Source organism: Melanerpes formicivorus, unplaced genomic scaffold (genome assembly GCF_026170545.1).
Source record: "Melanerpes formicivorus ecotype bairdi unplaced genomic scaffold, bMelFor1.0.p_v2 SCAF_61, whole genome shotgun sequence".
Classification (NCBI taxonomy): domain Eukaryota; kingdom Metazoa; phylum Chordata; class Aves; order Piciformes; family Picidae; genus Melanerpes; species Melanerpes formicivorus.
This window is the reverse complement of record NW_027142413.1, coordinates 1,889,385-1,899,562: the sequence shown is the minus strand read 5'-3', so window position 1 is coordinate 1,899,562 and position 10,178 is coordinate 1,889,385. Positions and strand designations below refer to the sequence as shown.

Sequence of the window (10,178 nt, the reverse complement as noted above, 5' to 3'; positions counted from 1 at the left end):
GTGGAGGGGGCGGTAGAGTTCGCAGTGGGTCTTGCCTAGAGGAGACGCCGCCGCCGCCACACGCAGCAGCCATGAGCAGTGCCGCTACAGCCACCTCCTCTGCCACCACGGCCGGCAGCGGCGCGGGGGAAGGGGCCGAGGAGGCAGCCAAGGACTCGGCGGACATCGCGGCGTTCTTTCGATCCGGTGAGTGGCAGCCTCGTCCCGAGAGCGGGGGAGGAGGTGGAGGAAGGAAAGGACAGTAGCGAGGCCGCGGCTGGAGGTGGTGGCTGAGGGTGGAGAGAAGCAACGTCTGCCACTCGCAGCTGGTAGAGGGAGCGAGGGCGACCGGCTTTGTCAGGTGGACTTGGCGAACGCTCACCTTCCCTTTGCCGGCGAAGTCGCCTTGGCAGTGCCGGTCCGTACGGGGCGTCGCTGCGCTGCCTCGGGAAGGCGGCGGCGCGGGGCCTGGCCCGTGCAGGGGCGGCCTGCCCGGGCGGCCGCGAGATAGAAAGCCGGGCCACCGCGTTCCGTGCCTGGGAGCGGCAAGGCTTCGTCTTAGGCCCAGCAGCTTAAGGGCGCTTCTGCGGGCAAGACGCCACCCTCGCCGGCAGAAACGAGGCGTGATAACAAGTGCGGCTGGCGACCCGGCCTGACTCGGCTGGGACGGCTGCGGGGACTAAGTGCTGCCCCGTGGCAGTGTCGCCGATGACAGGTGCGACTCTGCCCGATGACGGCCCGATAACGGGAATGTTTACCGGGGCCGGACGGCACCACCTGGCGCCGGGCGGACCCGGCCCCCCTGAAAATGCCCCCTCGGGGGCTGTGCGGCAGGACTCAGGCGAAGGGGCCACCGCGGGTCCGGGCATCCCACGGCACCGGAGGGGGTAGGGAGGATGAGCGGGGGCAGAGGAACGGCGTGCCGCAGGGCTGCGGGGAGCGGGCTGCGCTGAATGGGCCTCCGGGGAGGCAGACGGGCAGAGATGACACCGCTATAAAAGGCAACGGGCCGCTGGTCGCGCTCTGCCGGTGCCGCGCTTGCTGGGTGGCGACTGAAGGCAAGCATGGGAGAGGGCAGCATTGAAAGCGGTTATATATAGTGAGAAGGGAAACCAAAAGACAAAAAGCGAAGCCCACGTTAAGGGGTGTCTGTGGCTGGGCTGAGGCGGGGCAGTAGCGGCTCTCGGGCGCTGCCGAGCTGGTAAGCCAGGCTCGGGAGGAGAAGGGGGAGCCTGTTGACAGGATGCCGGGATAAAAAAAAAAAAAATGGAGGCCGCTTTCTCCCTTAATGCTTACTCTCGGCACGCAACCAAGCTGGGAAGGCCACTACCCCCCGCCACCGAAATGTTGTACCCCGGGGAATGGTGGCGGGGACAGAGGGGAGGGCAGGGTTGCCTGGGCAGCGGCTGAGCCTTCCTCCGGTCCTGGCAACCTTGCCCCGAGCGGCGGCGGCTCCTCCCCTCGCTCCGCGCCCCCGAGGGCACCCCCGGCCATCGCTCCCGGGCGGGGCGGCAGGGCAGGGCTGGGCACTTGCTCGCTTTGGATGCCTAAAAAGGAGCGGCGTGCAAGGAATATTCAGACTCGCCACTGGAAAGATGAGGAGGGTTGCCAATTTTGTATGTAAAAAAAAAAAAAAAAAAAAAAGATGGCTGTAATAATAAAAGCTGTGCTAATTGGGATTTTAGGCAAAGTCCGGGAGGGAAGGGGGAAAATGCTGGCGCTCAGTGCTTGCTGTTAAATGTGTTTGATTTAATGAGGAGGTGTGATTTGCAGCAGGCATCCCTGAAGCAGGTTTCAGAGCTGCATTTGCTTGAATGAACCAAACAGGGGTTGCATCCCCTCTTAAGGATCTGGTGCTCCCTGGGCAACATCTTTCGCATGATGGTGACTAACGTGAAACTCCTTGTTCAGTCAAGATGCTGGCCCTGGTGGATTTTGTCACGCACGAAGGATTGAGCTTTATTATTCTTAGGGAACAATCCCATTGAAAGAAAGGAATTACCAACAGTAGATTTACAATCTGGTGTCGTTAAAACTGGGTATGCGTAGTAATCTTGCAGTTTTGGAAGACCTTGCCAGCTGTACTAATAGTCAACATGCACATTTATGTGTGGGAAGAGGGATGACACAGAGTTGATAAGCTTGTAAGTGGTGTAGTGATGACTTCTCATACTGATAACTTTGGATAACAGAGGAGTTTCTCTGAGCTTCGTCTGGCAGCAACCAGAAATCTTAAAGCAATAGAAGGACATGTCAAATGCTTATCAAAAAACTCTTAAGAGCATATTATAACAATTGGCATTCTCATTTCCATATAGACATGTGGATATTATCTGGTTCAGCCTGGGCTAAGACTTATGTTGGAATATGTTCATGTTTTTAATGAGTATTTGGTATTGAAAAGAGCTCTTCAAACTCTGCCTCTGTACATGATCTGCTCTTTTATAAGGAAATGGTCTATTAAGAGATCTCTGGAGCTTCCCTTTATTTGAACAAGAGGCACTTTTTTTTTTTCAGTGAAGTACAATGGGCACAGCAATCGATGAACAAGCAAAAAAACTTCATTTGTTGTATGTGGGAGTACACAATACTTTTCTCGATGTAGTATTCACAGTGACAAATGCTTCCTTTTTCCTGCCACTTGCAGAGAATGTCGGTAAAGCTGTGACTGTTACTTAAAGAGAAACTGAGTAAAAAAGTAACAGTGCTTTCCAGGAGTTAAAACCAAACCAAACAAAACCGCACCACCAAAAAGCCCCACTTGATCAGTTCTAGTCTTAAGTTAGTTAAATTGGTCAGTTGAACTGACAGTGGGGTTATTTGCGTTCCTCTTTCCAGACTAAGCCTGAAGTAAAACTAAAGCAGCATAAAGAGGAGGATTTCTTTATTTGGAAGATGTTTTGTTAAGATAATTCAATGGCAGCTAGCTTGAAATGTGTGTGTTTCCAATTTTCACTTTGGTTATGTAAAGTCAATTGCAATTTATTTGTGAAATGTGAAGAAAGCAGCTGAACTAGAAGTGAGGTGGTAGTATGAAAACATAAAGATTGTGTGTCTTGAATTTAAATGAAAAGTCCCTTTATTGGGATTGGAAGAAATTGAGGCAGCTTACTTTCCACTGTTTGTTTGGTATCTGAATCTCATTATTTGAAGTTGAAAAGACAAGAACACCTCATTAGATGTCATCTTTGTTGTTGCAGGATTAGGAGTAAAACTGCTTAGAAGCAGAATTGAGTGCTATGCTGTGTTACTGCATTTTGGTGGAGAAAGCACAGTGCTTGTATGAAGTGCCTTTCTGTCCTGTATGTAAATTGGAGACTAGAAATGACTGTGTAAACTGACATGAGTACATTTCAAGCTGAAGTTGTATAGACAAGCATCCTTTTTTTTCATGTTAAAATGTGCCCTGGTGACTTTCTTTTAAGATATGTGTAGGTATCAAAATGTCCATGTGAGTATGCTAAAATTTATTATGGTCATGTAGTTGACAGCTTCTGCAAGTACTAGTGATTTGAGACATGGATCAATCTGTGTTCAAGCAAATCTGCTTATAGCTGCCTGGACTGATAATTGGTTGAGTAGCTGAGATCACATAGGAAGTGTTAAGGGGTATCATGAAAAAAGAATTTTTTATTTTCCCCCTCTTAAATAATGAATGGTGAATATCTATTAAAAATAATACTGTAAAGATAAAATCCAAAGGATTTTTTCAGAATTTTGCTATTTCAAGGTCACAGGAAGGACTTATGTTTTACTTCTTCCTAATCTTACTATTTTATATACTGTTGTCTTGCTTGTTTTACATTAGTGTTCTGTTTGGTAGTGGCTGGAAAAGTTGATTCTAGTAGACAACTTTGAAAATGCTGCTCTAGTAGAGAAAGTCTCTTGGAGGAGGGGAAGAGAGAGAAGGAGGGAAAAGATTCCACAGAAAAGAAAACACATGCGTAGTATTGAATGGCAGCAATCTGTTTTCACAAATACTGACAACAAAAAGTCACCGTAGCTTGTATATCAAGGGTAAAATATAGGCATTGGACATAAGAAACAAGCCCAAATTTCAGCTTAAACCCATGAAGCAGAATATACAATGTAGGAAGTACATTGAGTACATAATTTTGAGGGTGATGGAGCACTGGAGCAGGCCCCCCAGAGAAGTTGTGGAATCTCCTCTGGAGACTTTCAAAACCTGCCTGGATGTGTTCCTGTACAACCTGATCTAGGTCAATGTGTTTAGAAGTGGGGCTGGACTACATGATGTCTGGAGGTCCCTTCCAACCTGTAATTCTGTAATTCTGCTGCTCACTTTCTTCTGAGACATAGTAGCTAACGTACAAAGAGGGTGGTCAGAGCTGTATTTTGTGGCTTACTTGGCATGGCAGTTGGAGTAGATACAGAGTAGTGACAAATATCTAGCGAGAATTAGCTAAAAGTGAAGTGTTGCAGGTAGCACTGGTGGTACCCCACATATCTTCATGCTGCAAATACCGATTCTTGGGCCTGTGACTGTTAGGAGCTGAGGTGTGTTTGAGGAATTTAAGAAGTGGTGAGCATGAAGAGAATGTAATATATGAAATAAGCTGCCATTCTTTCATGTGGCTTGGAGTGACAACAGCATTTGTATAAAGAAAAAAACCCTAACAATGCAATACCTTAAGGTGTTGTGTCAGCTTTTCAAGAATCTATTACTTTGTCCTTTGAGTTGCTTTAGTTAGTGAGAATGGCTGTCATTAGTACTGGTTGACCTGGGCTGAAAAAGGAGTCCTCTTCTGAAGTTCTGAATCCCAGTTCCAGTAGCACCCATTTTAATAGGATGGTTAAAGTATGTGTGTATGAAACAGTGTTCAGAAAAACTCCCTAGGGAAATGCACACCTAGATAGTTGCTGATGTGCAGTATGCAGAGCAAAAATAACTACACAAGCAATGAAGTTACAATGGAGAAGTTAACTCTGGGAATAGCATTATTGGATTTACATTTCCTGGCACAATGAGACACACAGTGCTATCGTGTGAAATGCAGCAGCTGTTGTGCAACTTGGCTTAGTGTGGAACAGCCAGACTTCTCTGGGGATAGTGAAGGACAGAGAAAGAGATTAGGTTGTATTTGAAAGAGTCAGAGGCAGAAGTCATGAATGTTTCTGGGAGGGGACAGAGAATTACTTGTAACATCTGTGATAGCTGACAGTTGATAAAAGCACATTTGTAGTGGAAGGCAAATGGGAGTTCAAGAAGAGTCAGGCCAGTTCATGAGAGTGCATCTGAGCTGGCATGAATTGCTCATATGCTCAGAGAGACCTTAACTGAATTAGGAAGATTTGATTCAGCTGAGGCTTTCACTAATTGCAGAGCTTGGTCACTGTGTTGAAAAGGTGGGTAGCAAATGTTTCTTAAAGAAGTGATTTCTCTCCAGTTAAACATGTCCCACAGCAACATAGCAGACAGGAAGTATGAAATTGAAACCTAGAATATTATGCAGCTTTACCATGTGAAATGACCATCTAGGTAAACAAAATCCGAGCAAAGACTTTTCCCTATCCCAATATATAGAGAAAATATTAATTGTGCTCTGGTGTTTTTCAATAAAATAAAATTAAAACCATGTCTACTGTTACCAAATGAGCCTGTTTAGATGCAAACTGTTAGGTTGGTTTATTGAAAAGGTGAAGCTGCACAGTGATTTTGGTCTGCAGCTTGAATGAAGTGGGATCACTGAAATAGCTGTTTGTGGTCAGCAAAAGTGTAAGAATAGGAAGGACAAGTTGAAACTTTGGAAATGACTGGTGGTTAAGGAATATTCTTTGAAAGTGGGTTATGATTTTAATGAGAACCAAGGAAAGTAATTTTTCTGCTTGATGTTGGTGAGAACCGAATTGAATAATAATAAAAAAAAGCTACTGAGTGAAATAAAAGTATCAAAGGTCACATCAGGATATTTTAAATCTAATGGCTAAAATGGTTGCATCTACTTGGTTGTTGTCCTCATAAAGTTATTTGCTTGACTTGGAGAGGGATGTTTGTTTAGCTTAACATTTTTCCTAGGTGCAGCAAATTCAAGAAGTAGACTACTGGTGAAGTAATACTGATGATCTGCAAAGCTGAGTCATATTCCTTCAGGAAGGATACTGCTGTTTTGAGAAAACATATCACTTACCCAGTATTGAGGAGGAGGAATTGAAATGACAAGGAACAACTCAAGTGCTTTTAGCAGTAGACACTACAGTACTTTAAGCATCCAGTTTTCAGCCTCTAGAGTAGTATATTGATATACAAAGAGGACAGACCTAAATGAGTTTTGTCCACAGAGTTTCACCAAACGATGGCAAGATTGATTTAAAGATACAAAGCCCTTTCCAGTGGCTTCTTTAGGCTGCTCCAACTCATCTGAAACTGGAGCTGTTGATCCCAGCCTTGTGATTGCACAGAGGAGGAGATAGCCTAATTGTACACCTGCTTAAAAAAAGGTTGTTTTCGAAGGTTGAGTGGAGTCTTCTCAATTTGTTTAGACAAATACATTTGATCTCCTGTGTCACTGTTACTGCCATGCATAAATAGCAGTAGCACTTAATAAAAACCACTGCAAATATGTAGCAGATTTTCCTATTGAGTAACACTGAGCTATATATCTTGCTGGTACTTTGAATATATTTTGTAAGATGCATCTTACTGAAGAACTGAAATCAGTATTACTATTTTGTAATTATGGTGGGTTTTTCCTAAGAGGAAAAAGGAACCTTTATGGTAAGATGAGAAAATGCTTTAAGTTTTTTGTCTCTCAGGGCCTAACATGATGAGGAAGCAAGATGTAAATGATAGGAAGAAAAGTAAGCTTCCAGCACTTGAACTATGACAGTAGTTTGGTTGGTTTGGTATCCTTTATAATGTATTATTTTAACAGAGTGCTTAGATAATTCCTAGGCATCTGTGTAAAAGTCAGGTTTGTGTGACAGAGTCAGAACATGAAGCTAAGATTCAGGAAGGTTTGTTTTAGCAGTGTGTATGGGGGTATATATGTGTGTATACAGTGTCAAATTAAATATTCTGTGTTGCTTAGAAAAGTCAGTTTATATGATGAATCCTCCTAACAAGAAATTGGAGAAAGTATTCTGGGTGGCAGGCACTGAACAAGACTATTATGAGTAACCCCAGTGTGTTCTAGTCATCTGTGAAAGTACCCAGGGCTTAATTAACCACGTTTCGTTGTAGTCTAAGTGCATGTATGAGCAGTAATAGTTATTGGAGAGGTGTCTGCAGACTGTGTAAACAACCAGTAGTGATTTGCAGCTAGCTTTGTATGTAACTGTTTAGCAATTAGAGGCTGAGGATTTGGGGTCACAGCAAAGTGAGATTTCCTAAGTGCTAAAAATGAACGTGGAAATATGCTATAGCCAGTAGGGCTCACAAGGACATGCTAAATACCTAGTTGTTTTTATGTAATCTGTACCTTATTTCTTGCATGAAACATGGAATTAAAATCCAAACCCTTTAGATTTTTTTACTGAATTCTTGCATTTTTGTGCATCAGTGAAACCTGCAGCCTATGAAATCCTTTGTCAAGGCATTTGGTCAGAGGTTTTCCATTAAGCTTTGTGATTGTCACATAGCTGGTAAATAATTTTGAAGCCATTAAACAGTGTGAAATATTATTGCTGAGATTTCTTGAGAAAAGTCTCAAAAGTTGAAGTCTTGGAGACTGTTTGTTTTCAGAGTCCAAGCAGATGTTAAACGTTGGGATGAAATGAGGTGACATTTAAAACTTGGCCCAGGTAATAAAGGGAGGATACATCAAGAACAGCAGAGCAATAGATCAAGAATATCCCAAGAAGTGAGTTGGAATATGTGAAGTGTTTAAATACTAAACATTACTTGGCTAACCCCTCCATGCTACATAAAGGATTTTGTTGCACCCATTATGTAGACTTGGCTGTATGCTATTGGATGTGATTTTTTCTATCAGCATTAAGGTAGTCCTTCACTCTTCAAATGTTTGTCATGTCACTAGATGTTGGAATTGTTGGTTCCTGCAGTTGAGTGCAAAGATGATACCATTTTCTGAGATCATAAGAATTCTCTATGCTTCTCTAAAAATTTTAGGCTAAATTTTAAATGTCTTTGACTTTCATAATTCTTGAATTGGAGATCTGCAGCTGAATGCGCAGAGAAAAGGTAGAAAGCTCTCAGCAAGTTCAGGTGAATTGGGGTAGAAGCTTACTGAATGGTCCTACACAAAAGCTGATAGTATGCAGTGTAATGAAAATCAGACTTAGGATTTCAAACCCACTCTTTAGAGACCTCCTTCTGTTAGAGGGAAATCAAATAGGGTATGATTTCTGTTTATGAAACCAAACAGCCATTGTTGTTGCTTGTTAAAAAAATAAAGCTTTAATCTCTAAGCTTGTATCTCTCTCTTTGCATATCTTGGTAGCATATTGGGCGTCAAGTTGGTCCTAAAAGAATGGAAAAGGGACAGTTAGAGCTATATCTTCTGCTTTGCACCCCTTCAAGTCAGCTTTCCTGTGTGTTAAGTACTCCTGCAGTTAAGGATAGTTGTTAGTCTTGAACTTGCTATGGCTTGTAAAGCTCAAAGAAGAAATCAGTGCTGTGGATTACTTAATTGACAGAAGATTATGCAAGCCAGGCTTCTGTTAGGACAGTAATGACAAGCCAAACAAAATTATTTGGACAGTGGCACCTTTTCAGATGGGAGGATGGGGTCAAATATAATTGGCTTGTTGATGCTTTAGATTAAAAAAATAAGTAGAAAATAGAAGACCAGCTTATCCAAATGTAGTGGAAGTCTGTCCTTGGAAGGAAAACAAGGGCAATCACTGAACTGAATTTCTTGCCTTGGTGGCTTCTCTGTTCCCATTATGGGAAAATTCTGCCGTTTGTCTACTGAATTATCAAGGCAGCAGAGCCAAGTCGAGCCTCCCTTTAAGTAAGTGATAAAATATATTTTGGCTCGTGGTGATCCTTGCAGAGGATTGCCATGATATGGTGTTCACCTGGCAGTGCAGCAAGACCAGTATCTTTTGTAGTACAATGTGAGGACTGGAGTCAGATTTGGCTGTCCTTTACTCATAACAATGGTGCAACTCAGCCAACAATAACCACTGAGTGTGTATGTGTGTGTAGCTGTTTTTCTTAAGTATGGAATCAGATGCACCCCTCCCTAGCCAAAGGGAAACATTTGAGAAGCTGTGACGCATTTACACAGATGAAGGAAGGAAATGTCCAAAAGAGTCAAAAGCTAAAAATAGATCAGTTTACTGAGTTGAACTCTTGGTGGGAATTGAGGAACTAAATATAAATCTAAATTTAAAGCGTTGTGACCTACCTGAGTAGCGTAAGCTTGTTGCTCTTTGTGGGTTTTTGTTGTTAAACTTTTTATAGTGGACAGTTTCAGGGGAAGACTTGTGCCAAGGCAGCGGAAAGACACCTCATGAGCTTTATATAGACAGCTTTGAGAAGTCTGACCATCTCTTGGTTATTGTTGTAGCACAGTTTCCTTGGAAAAGCGGATTGTGGGTTAGGTTTTCTCATTTGTGGAAATGGTATTTCTTGACCCTACGGAACAGAAGTTTTAAGCCATTACCTACTAGAAACAGTATCTGTGAGGTTAAAAACAGAGGAGTACTTTCCCCCTTCACTTCTTAAGGAATGAGTCAATTTGCCTTTGTCTGAACCACGTGTAAAAACCGGTGATAACCTCAACATTTAAGACCTGATATTTGGCTGTCCAAAAAGGTCTTCTGCCATGCCACAAATCCCAGTTTGGAAGCCATCAGCTTTTCTTTGTGGTAAAGAAAAAAGAAACTCAAATGTGTAAAATTTGTGTGATGGAAGAGAATTTTGGATAAACTCTTAATATGCAAGGGTGTCCTAGATTACTGCCTTTCGATGATAACAGTAGTAACAGTAGTGCCATAAAAATCAAGGTAAGCAATTTTTCTTCCTTTCTGGAGCAATACCGTAAACTTTGCAGTAAGCATGGGGCAGCCCACACAATACTGCCAACTAAAAACTGGCTTTTTCCAGTCTGAAATGTGGCCAATACAAGTGAATCCTGGCGAGTTAGTGTTTGCTGGCTGCCGGTGAAAGGCAGTTTTCGTGATGCTGTACCTAATGCTAAGCTTTGCATTAGAGAGGTGAATTATAGTCCACATTTTTACTTTGTCAGAAAAACAGTGGTACTGTTAAAATA

The 10,178-nt window shown here is 43.0% G+C and overlaps 1 protein-coding gene across 2 annotated transcripts in view; it reads left to right on the top strand.

The window, feature by feature from the left end:
• Nucleotides 1-60: 60 nt before the first annotated feature.
• The window catches only part of TRIO (trio Rho guanine nucleotide exchange factor), a 258,492-nt gene continuing 248,374 nt past the window's right edge, over nt 61-10,178 (top strand). For both annotated transcript variants that reach the window (XM_068161994.1, XM_068161996.1), the window contains exon 1: nt 61-186. In XM_068161994.1, the coding sequence (XP_068018095.1) occupies nt 72-186 (115 nt within the window). In that variant the 5' untranslated portion in view covers nt 61-71. The remainder of the gene's footprint in view (nt 187-10,178) is intronic.